The 23,510-nt window shown below is 34.3% G+C and overlaps 1 protein-coding gene across 1 annotated transcript in view; it reads right to left on the reverse strand.

Moving 5' to 3' along the window:
• LOC149790734 (scavenger receptor cysteine-rich domain-containing protein DMBT1-like) overlaps window positions 1-7,228 on the reverse strand; it is a 47,704-nt gene extending 40,476 nt beyond the window's left edge. The window contains exons 1-4 of the mRNA XM_089972789.1: window positions 7,075-7,228; window positions 6,271-6,306; window positions 4,801-4,948; window positions 1,835-2,022 (exon numbers count right to left, since the gene is read on the reverse strand). Coding sequence (XP_089828915.1) covers window positions 1,835-2,022; window positions 4,801-4,948; window positions 6,271-6,306; window positions 7,075-7,132 — 430 coding nt within the window. The 5' untranslated portion in view covers window positions 7,133-7,228. The remainder of the gene's footprint in view (window positions 1-1,834; window positions 2,023-4,800; window positions 4,949-6,270; window positions 6,307-7,074) is intronic.
• Between the last annotated feature and the right edge of the window lie 16,282 nt (window positions 7,229-23,510).

Below are 23,510 nucleotides of genomic sequence, written 5' to 3' on the forward strand. Positions count from 1 at the left end.
ATAATGCTTAATAGTGTATCATTAGATTCCTCGATACGACGCTAACGTTCAGTTTCAAAGCATGACGTATCCAATAATTACACGGCCTGCTGCACGATTGGCATAATAACTTTACCTGAATGAAAACGCTTTGATACGAATACACTTTCTGTACATGCTCACTGACAACTTAACTGACAAACACTCACCTCAAACTGTACAATTGGTATCGGCTATTGAAAAATATAAGCCTTTATATTATGATACAACATGTAAAGTTGCAAGTAAATAAATATCTCGGACCTTTTATGCATGTGTAAAATGATTTTAACTGATAAAAACCTTTCTATTTTCCTTTAGCAATTTGACCATGATTGAAAGATAAATGCCACACCTTCATATAAGAATGTTCGCAGACACATGCACTATCACTTCCTTCCCATCCATCCCCAGCTCTCATATGGAAAAACAATTGCCTTTTAAGCTTACCTGTACGCATACATGGGAGTCTTCAACTTCTTAGTGGAGTTGATCGATGGTGTGTCACTCAGGTAGTAGTAAATATCATCGACGATGATGTGTCACTCAGGTAGCAAGAAATATCACCGAAAGTCACGTCCGATAAATTGTGGGTTTCGTTATCCATCGGAATTGGGTTTACGTACAATTTGCATGTATGAAGCACGTGCTTCATTTTATAATCCAGTAGATTATTCTGAGAAGTCTTTTTTTTTGGGGGGGGGGGGCCAAATTGGTTTTGTCAACTAAAGCTCTCTGTACGCTTCTTTGAGACCTCATGCGGAGTTCTCCAGTGATTTCTGACCTTTAACGAATGTCCAATCCACGAGATAAAGTTTGTCAGTATTTGTTCCACGAGATGGACAACATTAAAATTCACACAGGAAAAGACATTTATAAATATATATCAAATGTTGCCACTGAATCGAAGATCAACCTAATCCTTCAAACATATGTAAATAGTGAGCACACCTCAAGAAGAATCGACGTAAAATGATTTATCGAAATATATAGTAACAATTGAAGATGATAGTTATTTGAGATGAACTAATATATTGTACGTCTTAACATTGTATAACATGTTATCAAATACTTAGCAATGAACAAACATGACAGCAAGTTGGATGGAGAGAAGTTACATCGGCGGGTCTGACATTGTTTACCTATTTTGTACAGGGAATATAACTCTATACAGTAGCAAACGTGGACGATTCATATCACCTGCAACACTTACTTCCCATGACTCTAATATAATGCTGTTCCCATTTATTACCCTAGCACACAAGATGTTTTCTTCTCTGCTGTCGGCTTATCTTCTGTATAATCAAGCATTATCTTATGTGATCGAAAATAATGTATTTTAACACTCGAAGCGACAAAGATATCATTTTAACATGTAAAGATACGGAAGTGAAACTCCATGCAAGATGTCCAGATCAATTCTTTATCTGATTTTAAAGCATGTACCCAAAATACAGTTGTCTTTTTGAATGCTATATTTTGCTTGTGGACAATATATAATTTACATTAATGTCATTAAGGACACTATATCCGGGAATTGGGACAAACAAAAACAAAATTCATAATTAAAATGCATAAGACATATGCTGAATTTTCAATTCAACAATTGCTTATTTTTTGCAATTTGTTATATTAGTATATTCCCTTAGTTGCAGAAGACGTTAATCGAACGATTAGTGCATATCTTACAACATGTGAGTTCGTGACGCTGTGAGAATGACGTCGCAGCTTGAAGTGATTTACTTTAGCGTAAAATATACTAAATTTCCCTGAAAAGACTTACATTGCCACATCTTATGGTAGGGAAAATACTCACCAGTGTTAGGTACGTCACAGAACAATGCAACATCTTCACTATGCCCACAGTTGTGTTGAAAGAACGGTTTATGACTGCACAGAGCAAGCGTTGATTCATTGCCATTACAGGTTACATCGTCAAGTATGATGGGTATCGACTGATTGTATGCAGAAAACGAAACCGAAGGCAAAAATACGGATCGATTTCTAAAATGGAGTAACATATACAGGGACATAACTAAACAGATGAATGTTTGTAATTTATTTGTAAAGGCTACAATTGCGTAAACTAGAAACTCGCTTTGTTCAGAGTATTATGGAAGAATGAGATATATGATGTATGAATACAGTAGCGCCTTTATCAAATGTGTTATTTACCACAAATTAAAACAACTATACTATGTCCTATTGTACCTAAAGTACAAGCCAACTTAACACCTTCCATACACTTAACCTTATTACTTGGATATTGAGAACATGCTGAGAGTTAAGAAAGTTCAAATTGAGGCTTTTTAGATATAACAAATTCAACGTTCGAATCGAACAATATAAAAATGTAAATTTAAGTAGAATGTACTAAAGCAATTGTGCAATGTTCAAGAGGACTTACAAAATATTATTAAAAACAGAAAACAAACACAAGGGCCCTGACAAAAAGCAGGAAGAAACATTACACTACAGAAAACCATTTTTGAAATGAAACCCAAACAAACACACTCTGCACCTCCCATATATATATATATATATATATATATATATATATATATATATATATATATATATATATATATATATATATATATATATATTATGTTACGACTCTATTGTCTTAAACTAAGTAACGACAAAAAGTAAAACCAGTACGGTTAGCAAAGTCAAACAATATATGCTCTAACATGCAAAGTGAACATTTAAGATGAAATTATAATATTGTGAATTAAATCCAAAATAATCGTAAATGTCCCAAAATCAGTTCAAAATGCTCTCAATGAATTTGAATGTATTGCTTTATTAAAATGATATAAATGCAGAGTCCTTTATAATCTCAAAGTCATGCTAAGGTCCTAAACTTTAATGAGCACTTTGTAATTTCAATGAATAATTTAAATAAATTATTCATCGCAACTTATACATGAACACAACTATTAACTCTAATCACAAATTCCTTAAACTGATACTTAAAATAGGACTGAATAATATGTTTACCACATCTTTTATTTACAAACTATCATATAACTTCCGACGCAAAATTACTCCGTCAACATGGGACATTTTTAACAGCATATTCCATCAAATTCATAAACAATGTTAGGTCTTGAACTTAATTTTCCAACAAGCATCGTGCAAACATTAGGGAGGCACAATCCTCAGTCATCACAATAGTCAGGTAGGACAAAACCCTTCCAACACTCACAAACAATGAGCATGCACTCATTGTAAGTTAAATATACATAACAATGCAGACATACATGTATACTTCCAAATTTACATGCATCCAACCATACATACATACATACATACATGCTAGTTCAGCTATCATGGGCACTAATGTGATTCCAATGCTTGTCATCCCAAACTTGAGGTATGTATGTCCATTATGAGTTATTTAATATTTAGTCGATGTGTAATTTGCAAATAAGCATTGCAGTGTTATTATTATTTTATTATTGTTATTATTTATTTTATTCTTGGCAATTAACATGCTATTTATCTATCTATTTGGTTGACCTAAAAGATTTAGCTAAAACAAATTCTTATCATTAAAACGCTTTTAACGTTGTATCACATTTTACACCCTGCATGACCGCTCTGGTGGCCTAGTGGTTAGAGAGTCCGCCTCGGATACGGGAGGTCGTAGGTTCGATCCCCGGCTGAGTCATACCAAAGACTTACAAAAATGGTGCTAACAGCTGTCTCGGTCGGCGATCACCATTAAGAGATTAGTGTTAGGACTGGTCGGCCTGGTGTCAGGATAATGTGACATGGTTAGACATGATGCTGCATGTCTGCGGCATGATCCTAAACATCACTAAAAAGTGCCACATTGCATACATTGAAATTTTTTTTAAAACTACGTTAAAAATCCAAATCGCACACACACATCCTGCATGCCGCAATGAGAGACACATGACAGGGATGGGCTCCCCGCCCCCCCCCCCCATTTCATTTCTCAACACATCATATTTGGTTCTGCATTGTTTATATATAAACACTGGGAATAAAAGAGCTCTACTAAAAGAACATTTGGGTTACAAAACGGATTGATATTTATAATCAATTATACCACAGATAAATTCGTTTCAGAGAAGAAACAATTACCGAATCAAAGTACGAAATCGAACACACAAGATATTCCACAGATGTTAGGACACCATCATGAAATAGATTAAAGTGAAGTACGGACGGATTAAAAGTTCTTGTTATATACAAGCATTACTCATTATATCACGTGAGAGAGATTGTCATGAAAAATTTACGGTACGTTAGCTCTTGCGTCATCGCTAAGCTCTGGGACAAAGACTGTGTCTAACATTCTCTATTTAAATACAATTAGGATGGTCTTTCAAATTATATACCAGTATGCACACTTTTATTAATCAATTAGTAATTACAATGAATAATTTAAGACATAATTTCTCTCGAATTATGTAAACTCGGACTTATAAATTGATTTCAGGTTTTTCAGAGACTGACCTTTAGAGAGGAATTAGTAATTCATTAACAAGTCCCCAATGTATGCCCATGATCATTTGAACCACAACGCAATAGATCCTTCTGGAAAATGTAGCCTGTCAATGAAAATTAGTTAACACGTAAATAAGGTTAGGACTTGATCATAAATTACGGAAACCATCTTGGTTACCACCTACAATCGTGACAAACGTCGGGTATGCAAAACTACCAAATGTAACCCTCCAAGACCAACATCAAATACACAGAATAAATTAAACAGTCATAGCAATATATAAATGAACCAATTTTTACGTTGCGAATCCCAGCATTCTACAGGCAACTTCCGCTTCAAGATTGCCAAATTGGTCATCACAGACTCTTCCCCATGTGCCATTGAACTCGACTTCTAAAATTCCCGTGTTGCTTGTTCCATGAACAAGTCGTGCAGTCAGTGTAGGGACTGTAACAGTGAATGCATGTATGGTAATGATTGTGATTGTCATTAGACCTTTCACATTTTGAATGTGTAATTTGTAAAAGAGGTGATCTATACTGTGGTTATTCCTTTGTTATGCTTATATGTGCTAGTAAAAAGGAGTACTCGATGCTTATATATAACTGCTAGTAAAAAGGAGTATTCGATGTTTATATGTGCTAGTAAAAAGGAGTACTAGAGAAGGATGCTTATATGTCTTGAAAGTGGAGCAATTTGAACGCACCATGAATTGAAGCAAGTAAGAATATTAAAGCTGTCAATAAGAAGAGACAGTACTTTTCGTTTTTATTGACAAATAGTGCATACATAAAACAGCCAATCTAATACCTGATAGACATGTTTAATTACACAAACATGCCTTAACAACATATTTGCCTAAGCTGAAAGCATACACACACACACACACACACACATATATATATATATATATATATATATATATATATATATATATATATATATATATATATATATATATATATAAAGTGGTACATAAAGGAAACAATTAAAAGTCAAGACAAATTAAATTTCATCCTCTTGTTAATTTTTGACAGAGACGAAACATGTCTCTTAACATAATGCGTTATTTTAGATAATTCTGTTGCTAACGTTATTTTACCTCTGTGTATCTATTCACGTATCTTTATCCATATGCATGCATTCTGGTATATACGTTTGTATGTATGAATCTACGCATTTTCGTTACTTGACATTACCGTTTTGGATCTAAAAGAAAATTCGCATGCACCCTTCTTTGAAATTAACTTTACCAACTTATTTATGCAGTGTACAAAGTGTAACCTTGGTACCAAGAGGCAATTTGAGAAACCCTTTTAATTTAACCAACTGCGCAACAGCCACGTAGTCTTTGTTCGTTTCAATATAAATCAGTCAAGTTTAAACTTTTACAACTGTCTTAGTGTGATCATTCAGTAACTGATATTGTTTACGCTTGTTGATCCTATAAGCACCAGTTAAAATTTTATTAATACGTTTCATTCTGTCTTTAATTATTTTGTATCCGCCACTCTGTTTTAGAAACAAAGCATTCGGTCCATTATATTAATGTGGTAAATGATGACGTAATTCGTTCTTTTATTCACGATAATTATTCTGCCATTAACAATGCATAATTGAAAGGTACATAATTCTAATTTCGTTCTGGAAGCTTCGCCAATTGAGGAATGTGACAAATTAAATGCTTTCTCTTTCATCCTCTTACATGTCATTAGCCAGGTGTAATCATATTTGTTAATAAATACAGTTCCACACAACACAATACATACGTGCCTGTCCCACTGTCTGTCGTGACAGCAATACCACTGTAACATAAAAACATATCTGAGTCAGACATGTAGATGGATAAGCTTTCCTGGTATAGGTGCTTTCAAACAATATTGAAAACAAATCTCTGACATCTGAAAAACTTCTACGAAATTCAAAGTAAAACTAATATGAGATAAACCTATTTTTTCAGCTAGAAATTTATGACATCTTATTACTCGTGGATAAAATAAGCTTGAGTGTTTATTTATCTACGTCTAAATATTACCGAATTACTGCAAATTAAATAATAATTTTATATTATTTTGGATGTGATTATGATAAATTAACACTGCAAAAAATATCCAGCCATAATTAGTCGTAATTGCAATTGTCATGCATTCTCTCTTCAAACAAGCGGAATATATAGCAAAATTTGATATAATGTAGCACTTTATACGGACGCTACTCAAAATGTCGTACCCAAATGTGTTGAAAGACAATTCCGTTTAGTATTACGTGCCTGTTTACTGATCTGGAATTTCTTCAAAAAACATTAAAGTCTAGGAAAATGCAATTATTAAAATGAACGGGGAATCATCTTTTTGTAAAATAGAAAGTAGCCACCTTTATATATAATTCACTGTTTAAGTGTTCGTTGTATATAATTTTTAATATATTTTAATATATTTTAAACCTACTAACATCACATAGTAGGAAAGAATTACAAAAACTTGTATTGGATTTATAGAGATGTTTTTGGAGCAAGCACATACTACATTAAATGTCAAAATATCCACGGAAACATTGAGAAAAAATTATATTACCAGATATCACCGCCAACAATACAGCTTTCATCCTGTAGAATTGAAGGTTCTTTGTCATAATTGCTGCGTTATTTGAAAGCGAAGACTAGAAGACTGAAATTCCTTAGGTCACGTACAGAGGTTATTAACAATAATGCCACAGTCTATAAGTAGCTACACTATGATAAGGCTGCGTGTTTATTACTACAACTGTGTAAGAAGCGTGTCTTATCACGCCCACAACACATGATGACCATATTACCATATGGTCCAAGGTCAAATATCCAATCAGGTGCCACTATGATAGACCCTAGCAGAATTTAGGGCCAAGCAAGATATCGGGAATCTATATGTTTACCAGTATTTACGAGGTATACATGCATCAATGCATGAACGCATACATATGTTGCATCCCAAGTGACTTTAACTCACGCGAGCGTTCGGCTGCAAGTCCTTTATTTCTTTTATTTTCAAAGACGACATCAGCCATTCTCAGCTGGAAGTTTTACTGATGCGCCAAGGGGCCGTCCATTTAGTACGTACGCATGAAGGGGGAAAAGGGTTAACTAAAATTCATACGCTTGCGCATGGGTGGGTCTACTGATAATGTACTTACGCATAGGAAACGGGGTGGGTGGGTGTGAAACATCGATAATATTTTGTCTAGTACGTAGCCTGTTCGACTGGGTTCAGTCGGCGCTTGAATTTTATCGAAAACTAGACAAACGTTTTAAACTTACGCATCTTATGTTGTATGTAATCAGACACTTAATGTCGGTAGACTATCTGTTTTATTAAACACGTTAATATGATTAATTGATCGTTTCTGCGTGGATTAAATAAAGGCCATTTTATAGAATTGCGGGGGTTGTAACAAAGTATGCATGTGTACAGGGAGGGTGAGGTGTCAGGTTTTGCCAGAATTTTGCGTACGTACTAAATGACCCCGCAGACTATAAATAATGTTGTTTTCGATCACTCAATGTCCACAAAATATCGCAAGTTCACAGTTGAATGGTAGCCTTAAAACTGCATGGTTTCTTCTTGTTAGATTTACATAACGACGCAACAGTACCTTACAAAATGAAACTATACTTACAACTCAAACCAAAAGACAGAGAACTAGTTTATTGCTCCTTTCTTGGGCCAGACAAACAACGATTTTGAACATGACTACACATATAACACTCCAAAATATTTTCATTCATATCATCAATAAAGGCATATCCAGATAATAGAAAACCCCTGTTCTCAATTATTCCATTGTACAAAATAGCAGTCCCTATCCGAAATATTTCACACTGAGATATAAAATTAATCAACATCATTAGATTTAAATACGAACTACTTGGCTAGATACCCACTTATCCGGCTCTGAACTGAACTCAGATTCGAAACTAAACCATGCCATCATGAGATCTCATGAGCACTGCACTCTGTGACGTTTGTCCTTATATATTGGTTAATTACTGAGGATGACACATATTTTCTCATCAACGTCATCCATTATTAAACAACTCGTCGTTTAAATATAAAACGTCAATAACACGGATAACTAAATACAAATAGATCATACCCTGGATTTATTATACTACATTTGAACTATATTAGAATGTTGGGATTATTGTGAATTGATTTAGGAACTGTTTGGATTATATCATTGTGATACATCAAGACTGCTAGTACCCCAACACAATTCGTGCTTTTCTTTTAATTATTTTAGGTCCACGGAGTCGAAACATTATGTATGTATGTATGTATGTATGTATGTATGTATGTATGTATGTATGTATGCAAGAATGTATGTATGAATATATGCATGTATGTATGTATTCCGAATATTCTTTCAAGTCGAAATTGGCAAAATATGTAAAATTGTCACAAATATTACATCTTTAATTTTTTATAGGAAATTAATATCAGTAATAAAGAGCTAATGCAAAGTTTCACTGGGTATCGATATGAAACACTAGACTTTTAAATCACTAGATAAAAGGCTCAATTTAATTATGTTTTTTTTCTCGTTATTACCTAAGGCATGATGTTCTCAATATGTTATTGCTGTACTCATTTTGGAAATTTATGTTTACTTTTTGATTATTCTAAATCATGAAGCAAGAATGAGGTTATAATGAAATATACTACATTACTGTAATATAAGCCAACTTAATATACAACATAAACAATTAATATATGATTATTTCAACATATTCATAGTAAACTTAGGTCTAGACAAAATTTACTAATTGTAATTATGACATAAAACGTCTTGTGCGTTTGAACTTGTTCGTAGGAAATTTTGACAACAAAACAATATCGTTTGCTTATTATTAGTAAGAAATCGAAAAGCGCACCTGTATCTTTCGTGATTTAATTTGCCGTCTATTCTATTGTTTTTAGAACATTTTAAAATATAAGTGTTTTAATGTGAGGGTCTTTAAGACGATGAATAAGTTACACGTGTCTGGAATGTTAGTTTTAGGAAGATATAAATCAATCAACCTTTCAAGAATTGTATTTCTTAAAGATTCGACCGACTTCAATGCTTGCACCAAAATACTTCAACGTTCTTCAACGTATTTTTGTTGCACGCTGATGTCTGATAAAATTGAGGTACGAAAACTACGGACATATCCACAAATTTTAAACTTACTAAAATTGAATTTCAAGAAGTAGCACAAATATGCTCATTAAACAAGATGTATAGTGTCAAGTGTAAAACGTTTTGTTCCTTCTCAGTTTTATTTCCTTTCGTTATGCATTTATCTCGAGTGATTGACCATATTTGTATATGCATTTAGGTCGACTTATTCACCATAAGGAAGAAACAGCCAATACCAAGGAGTACCAAAACTATATCCGGGCCTCTTTATTGCGTGATTGGCAACACTAGCTTGTGCCGGTACTATTCAGGTCGGGTGTGAGCAAATCGTATATTGTCCATGCACTAGTCAATCTGATGATTTTTCAATTTTGTGTCAGTTCCCTTAAAGCGATTTTCAACTATCCATATGAAAGGCAAACATTTCAACGACACCAACAGCAAAACATGGAAAAATAAATCAGTAATATGTCTAAGTAAACTTTAGTATTTTCCTATCTTGAGTTTCATATTCATAAAAAACAACCGTTTTGACACAAGGATGAAGAACGCGTGTTGAGAGGAAAGTGGGTGAATTACGAATTGTTTTTTGTTCTGTACCGTGTATACGAACTCACACAAGCAAACTAAATTCGGCAAGTTCCTATCACAGAACCATACAGAAAGAAAGACAAATTTTGTCCAGGACTATTTTTCATGCTACGTCAACGAATATCGCAGATTCAAGCAACAACACAGTGGCAACCCAAATTCGTCTCAGACTCCAGAAACACTACGCAAATTTCAATAATTGGTATCGATCCGTAAGAGGCGTAACACGGTGAAAAGACAATCGTTTTCCCAAGTCATATCACATTGTTTATGGGGCAATTTGGCACAATTTCCTATATGATCCAAATCGGAAAACTGGGCAGATCCAAGTCTCTTCTTTGTAATGGAGAATGACAAAGGAACTCTCTTGTAACACAAGGTGACTGTTTAGATTTGATCTTATTAAAATACGAAGAAGCGACATAGTTGTCACATATGGATGCATCTATACAAGCCTTCATTGTATGGTCAGTGACACCAAATACCCCGTTGCAATTTTATGATGCCTTTGAACATTTATGAGACCGGATCGTTTACTTTGAAACCGACAGTTGTATGTATATCCATCCCTCTCATAACCATAACACAGACATCAAAGTGGACCCTTTAGTTACGTGGACTGTCGAACACCTAAAATGCACTATTTGCTTTATGCCTAGCGGTGGCTCCAAATATTAGGGTTACCAATACAGAGATCGACATTACAACTCAGTACCAGGTGCAAAGTCAATGGACTGACATTCATATGTCGACTGAGTAAATTAAATGTAGTGCAAGTGTCTTTGCACTCTATACAAGAGCAAACCATTCGCATGAAAACATTGCCAAAAGTGTATGCTTATAGAATCAGCGAATCGTCAGTCGACGCATACAATTTTGTATCAGATTGAGTTTGAGAAAGAAATGCTACAATGCTGATATCCTCAGATGAATGTCTAAAGATGGGTAAGTTCCAAGCTCAACTAATCACTGCAAATACAAATCCCGATATAGATAAATATTGAAGATTGAACACTTGAACTGACTGAGGAGCCCACTGCAAATTCCAATCTCAATAATTAACTTTAATGCGATGTTTTCCTTTGCACCAAAGGTTAATCGTACCCTGCTACACCAACCGTGCAGCACAACGTTGCCACTATTTGTACCATCAAACGAGATGCCGTTCATGTGCCTTGGCGCTACCAGAGAAATATAGATGCACGTTATTCTGCTGGACTGACAAAGGTGATGCCGTGCGTGTCCGTACCTACGAAACTCGTCCATGCACTCGAACTTTGAATACCGCAAGCGCATTAAGCTGTATAAACAATTGAAGAATGCACGTTTCCTGTGCCATGCTTGGCTTTGTTGACTTTGCAGTCGACCCAAGACTTCAAAATACAGGTCCAAAAATGATGACGGTATACTGGGTACCAAAACCGCTAGCAAGACTCTTGTGTGTCTCTTTGGGAAGACGAGACCATGTACAGTGATCCAGCTGTAATGTGAAGATCCACAATTTGGACTATTAATATATATCTTTCCTGGAACATACCAGATGGTCTCCTTGTTGATAATATATTTTTTAGTGGGTCACGATTATTATCAATAAAGATAAGGTAAAAAAAAAAACGATCCTAGTTTGCCTCCTGTGCTAAGTGATCACATTTCCAAAGAGCTCGTGTAGATTTAAGACAAACGCAAGAACACATTGTTAAATGAATGGCCCTGAAGGTGTCAGATATTTAGAGAGTATTCAGCTACATACGATTCTGAACAAGTTCAATGCCGCAACTTATACTGCAAAGTTCAAATAAAACAAAGAATCCGTCAACAGGTTGGAGGCTTACAAGAATACAAAACATGTTTTCGAGACGTGCCACCTCGAAAGAAGACGTTTTCAAGACGTGTGATGTGTGCATTAGTCAGATAAACAAATTATGTTCCACTCATTCCTAGTGGAAAGTCTTAGTTTCGATGTTTTGATTCAAGGCGCTGCTGAATATGTTAAATATAGTATGTGTCACTTATCCAAGTAAAGAAAATTAAGACCCATCAAGAGCAGACAAACATATTTATTAGAATACAATTTAGAAATAGTGCAAGCAGAAGAAAACAACATCGAGAAAGACATATTACAAGTCCATCAGATTACTATACTACAAATATAAAGTGATAGGGTTGAAATGACATTCCCGAAGAAATTAGAGGTTATGAATTCCACAGAGACTAGAAGAACACCAGTACGTATGTATGTATGTATGTATGTATGTATGTATGTATGTATGTATGTATATATATATATATATATATATATATATATATATATATATATATATATATATATATATATATATATATATATATATATATATATATATATATCATAGAGACAAATAGTCCAAGAATATATGCAGCTTTGGTCATTTTAAGATTAGGCCTTATTGTTCTACGGAGTCATTTATTCCCCTTGCGTTCGTGTTTTAATTCGTGAAAGGTAAATTTATTTCCATTGTCACACCTTGAGAGAACGAACACAATACGTGTATCAGATGTATAAAATGTCTTGATGATATTCAATGAAATCTCATAAGTCTCAATGCCAAGGTAATGACATCGTTTGTGTCCTCCTCTGTTCCCAACGAGAATGACACAAAGTTAGATCTTCAAAGTGGGGAGTTTTTCTATCATCGCCATCCCTTTCACGTGACGATTGGAGGACCTAGTGATTCAGATAAATTTTAATTTGTCCAACACTTATTTGGTCGTCCAACACAACACATCTAGTCGTGTTACAAAGAGTAGCAATCGGCTTTGACATGTCAAAGAAAGGTTAAGCAGAACCTTTTTCATTTGCAGAAGGTATTCTTCGAGAAGACGATGCGATCGTGTTAGCTTTGATGTTTAACCCAAGCTTTCGTTTCTTTTCGTCTGTGATTTGGCTATTGTGTACATCAGGTAGCTACGATTTAACAAGGCATTCTATATTGCAATATATTGTCTAACATATGTTGATATTTATTTTTCTATATTGTTGGGTTGCAAACTGCGCAGTTGATTGGATTAATTACACACAAAAATGTTTACAATTGATTTCAAATATTCATTTTATTCACATATAATTAATTATATTTCAATCGGTAAATACTTGTCAACGTTTGGGTTGCTCTTTTGAAGATACGTATGACTTGCCAGTAATATTTCGCTCCAACTGAGAGCTCAATAAACAGGTATTTGCCAATATCGTTAAGCAATTCTTTCGCTAACTTGATTTCTTTTTTGTTATTTTACAACAATGGATCCCAAGCTATTTTTGGTGATGACTACTAATGTGCAGGAACGATCTTAGGAGGAGGAAGACAGCGATGAATAAACAGCATCAATCGATGGCTAGCGAATTCCAGAAAATGTTTCAAAATCATTCATGTAATGGTATGGATATGCATCCTGTCTCGTTTGTAACGCGATGTTGGTGGCATAATTTCAAAATCGAAGGCTTACCACCGATATATTGCGCACTAAATTTCCCAAGGAAGAATATAAATAAACTGTAGCGAATCAATGAATAGGAATGATCCATGTAGTTTTGGAAGCACGTATAGGCAATGTTATCGTTGATACTGCCTCTTGCAATATTAAATGGCCATTAAACTCATGCACTTGAGAAGTTTTTTTTTGGTTTGCGAAATTGTGTAAGGGTGTATTGCGTGTGTTGTGCGCAGCGTCTCGTTCCAGCGATGAGGCAGTGATCAAGAGCTTTTAAACCATAACTTTCAGTTCCATCGGTGGAAGTAAATATTTATTCACAGGTCCAGCAATGGGTAGCTGCGGAACAATCGCAAGTGTTCTTATTAGACATAATCATGCATGTGAGCGAATATAACTTTGGCCTATGTAGATCGCTGTAAAATCAGCGATTTAACAAAAACCTGATTCGATCCCATGTTATAACAAAACATTGGTGGCTGAGTGTACCCGGGACATCGGATTTCATCATTAATCTCTTTAGTGTCTTTACCTCTTATGTTACTTGTTTAGCGTCAAATAAGCAGTAACACAAGAAAGAGTGAGAACAACAAGCTTTGGAAAATATAACAAACAATTTATTTCCCTGGAAAAATTCTGTAAAAATGAAAAGTATATGAACTTACGGTTTCCAGAATCAAATCCAAAAATAATCCAAGAATAATCCACAAATGAAATTTTTGGAAGTCCATATATCAAAATGTTATAATGATTCCAAGTTATTGTACCGACGAAGAATCCATGATGGAAGGCGATGACGCATGCTGTAGGCTGTACTGTGTTGGCGTCTACAGTTCCTTATTGAAACATAATAATTAATCTTCCGGTATTAGAAATCAAAATAACATTTTCAAGCGATGTCCTTGTTCATGAGTTCTGTATGAATACAACAATATTTCCAGAGAAAATAATTAATCTTCTAGAGTACAAATAATTTGAAGAAAAATTAACATATATCTCAAAAGCTCAAAATCATCAATACATCAATACTGCTCACACCAGAAGAAACGAACTTGTCATGAAGTGCTTAAAAGCCCTAACTCTCTGCTCTCTTTCTCTCTCTCTTTCTCTGTAAAAATCACAATTAATACTAAATATTTCGAAATTTCGGAAACGCCTAATTGCGAAATAGAGGATGAAGTGATCATGTTTAGATGTAAAAGTCACATAGCTCCTGTATGTCCTTGAAAAGAACCAATCATTTTACTCCTAGAAAAAGTTGTTTACTTGACCCTCAGTGAAGACCAGGAACTATGACAAAACAGGAACACTTGATAACGTGTACGATAACCGCTCTGAATCCACCCTGCTATAATAATAATTCCATCCTAATCTGATTAAGTAGGCATAAGTGAATGCGTATTAAGAACAATATCTGTTGTAGCCGGTTTGGTGCCGGAATGTTGTAGCTCACGATATAATTGCATGAACTAATTTCATAGAAGGTGTCGAGCGTGCTTTCCTAGTGTATATGTGTGTCATATAATTTCCAGGTAATTTTCCAATACATCGCTTGTGAAATTTAATGTCAGCTACTTGTAATTGCCCTGCGCTTTCAAGAACATAACTTTGCAGCTTCAATGTTTATAAATATCGAAAACTACAACATATTATTTGAAGATATTCTCTTTGTTGTCAATTCAGAATGGAAAGATGAATTGTACTTCCATGGCCCTCGGTTTGGCACTTGTGCCTCTCAACAGCAATGGATATCTGAGGGAATTAAATCAACGCCTGTTAAACCGCCTGTGACGGGGGATTGGTTTTAGGATTGTCTGTAAGAACTAGCTCACCTACATTTGAACGAAATTACGTGTAACCTACACACTGTTTAAACAGCTCCAGATATTCCATTGAAAAGTAATGAATCGTGTACAAAAACGTTTTATTTCAACACTTGTCAACTGGGAAAGCCGATAGATCTTAACGAGAAAAAGAAATAATACAATACTTCTAATTTTCATTCTTATATGTTAATGTAGATTCTGTATTTTTCCTTTTGAACAAAATATGGTAATCACGTGATCTGACATTTGGAAAACATCATTGAAACTTTTTAGATGACAAACCGGTTAACCGATTATTACATTGGCATCGGTTTTTATAATGATGTCTATTTGAGGACATTGGTTGATGGAGCACGGCTGTGATCGGAAACAGAGACATTGTTGTTGACTTTTGAAAAAGTGTTTTCTTCACCAATGTCAATCATTCCCAGAAATCAAATAGCGATGCAGAACAAGTAATGTAGGGTCATCCAGTGCATATAAGGCCAGCAAAGTGTCGCTATGAAAAGAATACCGGAAACGTCGAATACCCCGATATTGCAGAATCCGCTATATCGTAGGAGGCAAAACTATATGCATGTAAGTCGACGGATTAACTATATGTGTATATGCATTTAACTGGATTTATTGACAATATAATGGAGTACCAATGCTATTAGTAACAACTATGTGTCTTCCTTGGGCGAATTACAGCAAACACTAGTGCCAGTACTAGATCCAATTCGTGTCATGTGGGAGAGAATCACATATCTTACTTGTGCTGATAAATCTCCTGATTTATCAACTGTGCAAAAATTCCACTAAGGTGGTGTTGTTAAAAGTGTCGAAATCAAAAGCCAATTATTTCACGACACCGATAATATCTGGCAAAATAAATCGGAAATATATGGAAAGAAACGTTGCTATTTCCCTGGCTAGTAATCACCCGGACATTCAAACATTTAATAACAACAATATACGTTCAGTGCCATGTAAAAACTAAACCCCATACGAAAATGCACCCAAATAGTATTTTAGGAACAAAGACTATTGTATTATGCAACATATGCAACATTGATAATTCAGACGTCATTTATCTTGACCACTATTTGAAAGCAAACGTTAAAACCATGCATATTTGAAAATATAACAAATCTGCCTTTGCATATCGACATCGTTATATACATAATAATTCGTCATAGGTCTTAGACATTAAATGAGCTAATTTGAAATGATACTCAAGTTATAACATAAATGACAGACAAATTATGAATAACTAATGACGTTGCAAGACCAAAAATGCATTTAAAGACATTTTTACTGAAGTTTTAATTGCTTAGAGATAAAATCAATAAATTGCAGGAAAAATAACACAAAGAAAATTTTAAAGAATTACAGAATGTATAATGGATCAACCTATCTACACCTTGCTTTAGCTATTCAGGATACATTGTTCTAAAGCAACAATGTAAAAAATTCAACAAGAGGTATAGTTTCTTCTTTGTTTCTGAACGACCTTGACCGTGAACTGATAGCCGACAATTATCAGCTTTCTTCTTTACCATCAGTGTAAATCATCCACAAATTTCCATTTCGATATGTCTTTTATGACCAGTGGGATCGTTGGGAGCCTGTTTATTCTTTTGTCATATGTACCTTGACCCCTCACCGTTTGAAGCGGAATTAAATGTGCTTCCTTTTTAAAGTATCAAAAGCAAGCGATCCTTACAGACTGGGCACCGTAAATTATGAGAACCTTGAGGAATTACTCAGAAATTCAATGACGTTCAAGGTGGTATGGCATAAATCTTTGCTTATCATATTCATATAATCATCATCTGAATTAAAGAAAGGACGTCGATAAACTCTAGTAGAATGTGTTCATTTCCAGTTCATACGTCAGGATATCCATTTCTACTGAGGTTCACTCGACAGCAGGTATGTATGAGCAATATATGTTTGTCCTTTATTCCAACAGCACAGTACCACCTCATCTACGCAATTCGTTCTATATAAGAGATATCATTCTCCAATATTAGAATTCATGTCAAAGTTTTCTTGCTGAGTTTTCGTTACCCATAATTTGCCTAATAAATAAACAACGGCGATTTATATGATATTTAAATTTATTATATCAGAACGATTATATAGAAACGGTTGACTGCTTGCCACAAAAAGAAATATATGCATTGGATGTTTTAGCACCATTAGATTTAGGCAGCCAAAGTGCAGAACACGTATCAAAAGATAGTATGAGCAAATTATGTTTGTATACGATCTATGATATTAACTGGTAATCAAATTTAGGATTTCGCAATGCTTTTTATGAAAATACAATCTGATTTCTGGTGCCAAAGGTCAAGGCTTTTTCCGGTAACCGGCTCCAAAAGCTGCTTTGGAGTGTTACAATGTAGTTCGAAGATTCTTATTATCTTTTCAACTGTCATTTTGCAGGTACGTATAAACATGATAAAAGATTGTGGTTCATTTAACATACTCTAAAACGGAGAAGACTTGTTGATGAAGTTACCAATCGTAATGATCAAGTATTCTTTGACTGAGTTTTAGTTACAACTGAGTTAAATGTGCGCTATTTTAAATATTTGATTTTCCTATTTTAGACTTGTATTGACGAGCAAATGTTTTGTTTTAGATAATACATGGTTTTGAATTTGGCTTTCAACTCAGTTTATGATTATCTAAAGTTACATTCAATAGTATGTACGCTAACAGATGAAACATCGTCAACATATAATGCACAGCATATTGCAGTACAGACATCGTGTGTGTGTGTGTGTGTGTGTGTGTGTGTGTGTGTGTGTGTGTGTGATTTAGAATTATAAGGTAGCTTTAACAATTCTTAAGTGATATTGCTAAGATGTCTGCAGTCTGGCAGTTTATTTTTATGTCTAGGACTGGGTAATCATGCCGCAGATGCAGCTTCATGTACCACCCAGTCGCATTATCCTGACTCCATGGGTGATCAGTCGTAGAACTATAATTTTAATGATGAGCGCCAAGCGAAGCACCTACTAGTATCATTTGTATAAGTCTTTGTATTACTAGGCCGGTTTTCGAAGATGCGACCTTACGAATCCAAGTTGGGCACTATAACCACTAGGCCACTGGCGCAGTAACAGATATTGAATAAGCGTGGCAAACAATAAGGTTAAATCCGCAAACGAGAATTATGCTACAGCACAGAAAATTAATGATGCTCAGCTTGAAAAGGAATCAACTATAGAACCATTCCTGACATTTATTTGACACATATAATATGTTACAACAGTACATATAACGTATCGTAAACCAAATTCGTAGATTCACCTTAAAATCGAAGCATATTACGTAATACGGTACTTGCGTTAGATAGGACTCCAACATCCTCCGAAGGATCGCAGCTATGGATTTTCGAGTAAGAACATGCAGTTAAGATGCATTCCGTCCTTCTGCAACCATCATCATTTAAAAGTGTATGACCACATTTGCAACTATATGGCACCACTTCCGTCTATGATGGAAATACTTTATTACGATCCTGTTAAAAGTGCACCTTCTTTATTTGCAACATTTAATGTGTGGCGTAGTTTGAAAGATATATATTGGAATAAAGGAGGTTTCTTGCTTAACAGGAACATATTTTTTGTCAATACTTTAATGTGTAGATTTGTGAAGGCAGTTATATCATATTCACATATATACCTCATGTTATGGTTCGTCATCTTCGCTAGCTAAGGTTCGGATATGTTTTCTTTATCTACATCTACGCTGATCCAGCCGATATTTTAGTACTTTGTCCTGCCGACATCATTTTTCAATTTTATGAGTTGCCTCACGTATCATGTAAGGCCAGCTAACTAGTACCTCTTAACAGCAGTGCACCGTACATCGGCGGAGAATGGTAGATGCAATTGATTTCAAAAAGAATACGGTACAAGCTTAACATCGAAAGTATGACTACGTATCAGAGAAGCCATTACAAGTGTATTTGAATGAAATATATTTGTTCAGGGAAGGACAAGCAGTTACAAATTGCATATTTTTTAGTCCATTCAAGGTATGTGCTCCCCTTGTCTCGAGATATTGGAACAGTCTTTAAATATGAACAAATCTATTAGTAGTATTCGGTATCAGTGTGACACATGTCTGAAATTTACTTACATGAAATGCATTAAGCCTTTATATGTTTTATTGTACATTAGTGGCCTTGTTTAATATTGTTACCACTTAGCTAAGAGCATATTTCAATACTCTTAAATTAAAAGAGGATAATATAACAACAATAGTTTTTAACCATGGTAAAAATTTCTTTAACGGTTTCTTACAATCAGCGAACTATATTGAAAATAATCAGGCAGTGGTATTTTTGCACATTATCTTTTAAAATTATTATAGCAATTAACTGCTATTCTATTTCCCAAGCCCCTCACCGTCAGGACATAAAAATATCAGAAAACATTTCAATATCTCAGTATAATGATCACATGCCTACTATTGTAATTATGTCCAAATCTCAATTGCAATTATTTATATACGTAATAAAATGACAGGTTGAAATAGCATCACAATGTCATACACCAATTATATTACATGTTTTTGAAACACCATTTGGGTTAAGGAATGGATTGAAAATGTATTAGGTTCTGGACAAGAAGTTTGATAAACTACTAGCAACATGTTCCTCACTCAACACAGCCATTGTTCTCCATGTTCTTAAATTAAGTAAAAGAAATAAGCAAATCAATAAGTTTTTAAAATCAACATTTAACTTAATTGTTTGTAGGTCATCAAATGAAACGTTAATAGAACCCTTTCATATTGTGATTTAAATCAAAAATATGTATAAGAGTTCTTTCCCCCGTCCAAGAGGATACTATGTTTCGAATGAACTCGAATCTTAAATTTGCCGAGTTATGAATAGTCCATACTATATTGATATACCAACAGTCTTGGCATATCACAGTAATATACGCCAGAATGTATTTGATTAAATTCACGTTAATCCCAAAATATTATTTTATTATCACGGCAATGAATACTTTGTAATTCCAATGAAGAATTAAATTAATGCTTCCTCTCAAATTATATCTAAACGCGACTACGATCATTCCATTAGGAGGGCTATGAAAATAGGAATGCATACTTTTGTTTATCAGAACCGTATATTAAAAACGAAGACTCAGGAAGTTGACTAGGATGTGGGATTAAGATTGCTTCCCGACATTTCTTAGGTTTAAATAGCATGTTAATATGTTAATATGTTTCTGAATACTATCTGAAAACTAAACACATCTTTCTAAACAAATGTTAGCTAAACATCTGCTTACAAAGTGGTCATTCGTCTAAGTTACAAATAACAATTATGGATTAACGTTAAGCAAATTATATATATTTGATGTAATGGAAAGTCTTGAATCTCTCTGAAGTTCTTGGTTGCAGTAGTTGCCTGAAATTTATCTCACATATGTTAGATGTGCATCTTTTGGGGCTGGTTTCCTCTAAACGATTGTTAACTAGAACGTTTTTGTTTGGGTCCCTTTCCTGCCTCTATAGGTCGTTGATCTGTTTTTGTATGTTATGCAGTGTATAAACAACCTTTACTATTTGTAATGATAGCATGATTGCTAATGACATAATATGTAATAAGTCATCATTTTAAGGTATTACCTGTCAGATACAATTTTCGCCTTCATATCCTAAGTCATTATAATAAAGGTTTATAAGGTAGTTTTATTTAGCCAGCTTCTAAATCATTCATATATTTATTTTCCTCATGTTTATTCTCTAGTGAATACTTATCCTCCATCGGAGTAAGGTCAAAGCTATTATGATCATATGGTACGTTTACGCATTCTGTTTGCATCTACATTTCGTGTACTTACATGCAAAATAATATGGATTTTGAAAAAAGAAAATATTTCTTATTTACCAAAATAATCATTATCTCATTATCTCATCAAATTGATTCTTCGGGTATTATTAAGATAGATGATACGCCTTTTACACCAAGGTATGTAATGATCTTTAAATCAACTAGGACCAAACATTAGTTTTGGTTTTATCCTATGGATTTGGCACATAGTTGCCCATTCTACTATTCATAGAGCCTGCATACATCTTGAACTTACTAAACAAAAAAAAATTTGAATACGTTATATACGCTGATTTAATCTTATTTTCTTTGTAACACCACTGGCAAATTTTACAGGATTATCATTTTTCGATGAACTTATCTTCTCGACTATATAGTATTTATTTTCAGGATTTTCAAATTTGTTCAGTTTCACATCTTCCCGAGTTACATATTATACTATTCAGACAGCATATGTCACAGTTGGTAAACGAATTGGGATTTACAAACACATACAAATAGTTCCATTTATTTTCAAACATTGTCTTAAACATTACCTTAAACTGAACCTTAAACTGAAGAATACAAACCGAAATTGAACATGGGTTAAGGAAACAAACATGGAAAGACCCATTTAGTATCAGCTTGAATGAACATGAGTTGGGAAATTCTCATAAAAATAAAAGTTCTGTATGCTATGAGCGCTTAGAACTAAAAACTGAACGATTAAACAATGAAACAAAGTCTGGATGGTCATAATTGCAGCATGTGAAGTCAGATAAGGGAGCCAAATACACATTCTTTATTCATATCAAAATCATTTGTCAAAAATGACATTAAACATTTACTCTTTGAGTACAGCATGCCGTTAAAAACCATATTTAAGGTTTAGAATCACTTCAAACATGGATTTTATGGAGCTTTTCAAATGACCACTTCTGTGTATTTAACCCAACTCATAGATACTACATCAAAGCTCACGGATGTCGAGAAGATACATCGTGATTTGGTTAACAACCAAATTATATGCAAAGCCTTAAAATGGTCAGAGTCAAGAATGGAAACAGTTTGTGCTCATATAGGTATTTGTCTGTGTTTATTTGCAAAAGACACTGGTTATTTCATTACATTAGCAATAACAGGACTTGTTGCAGCAATTAAGGGACGTTTTGCGGAAGCTTTGCACAAAACAAATTCTTTGCGAACATATTTTGAACATATCGCAATATTGACACCAGACATTGATAATGAAAGACGAATCGATGAGTTAATTAGCAAAGTGATCACTGACAGCGGTATCAAAAATGTTGAGCTCATTTTTATCATAAGTTAATCAAACGATTGCATCGTATATGTGTTTTGGCGCGGCCAGGTTGAGTATGTGAGAAAGCTTGCCAGAAGCTTCCTATGAGCAGGTTGTTCTTAGCGGTTCTTTTTCCTGGCGTCCTCCTCTACCTGTTATAATACATGCAATGCAAAGCCTGTCATCTGTAGAAAATGGCGCTAAACCCAAAACAGCAATATCAAATAATATAAAAAATAAAGGAAACACTTTGGGTTTAAGATCGAAAGGTGATTAGAAAAAATGAAGTAGAGCACTACAAAAATTAATGGCTTGCGAGCTACCAGTTAAAGCTCGGCCATTCGATCACTGGCGTGTACATGAAAAAATGAATGGGGAATTTCTGTATATTTAGTTATCTATCTGACTGAACGTGTACAGATAAAACAGCATACAAATGGTGCCCGCATTGTCAAAATATCTGGAAGAAAATATTGTTTAACTTGCAATATATTTACCAGTGGTCGGATCTCAAATGCGTGTATATAAGTAAAGGGTTAAATATACGATGAGTGTTGTGTATCGAGTTAGCATATGTGACAAGTCATGCGAAGGCTTCGTCGGTGCAAATTATCATAACATCTGCTCATATTCTTCACCAATACATTCTACAGTGTAAAGTATCGCATATGTTAATTGGTATTATTAGTGCTTGGTTGCAAATTACATAATTGATTAATTTAAATAACAAAATATTGACGATTTGATGATTTCAAATGTTAATTTTATTGACGTTGTAATTATGTTATAATCATATTACAGCCAGTTAGCCTCATTTAATTATAACATATAATTTAA

This window comes from Sinohyriopsis cumingii, chromosome 10 (genome assembly GCF_028554795.1).
Source record: "Sinohyriopsis cumingii isolate HCF-2022 chromosome 10, ASM2855479v2, whole genome shotgun sequence".
Classification (NCBI taxonomy): domain Eukaryota; kingdom Metazoa; phylum Mollusca; class Bivalvia; order Unionida; family Unionidae; genus Sinohyriopsis; species Sinohyriopsis cumingii.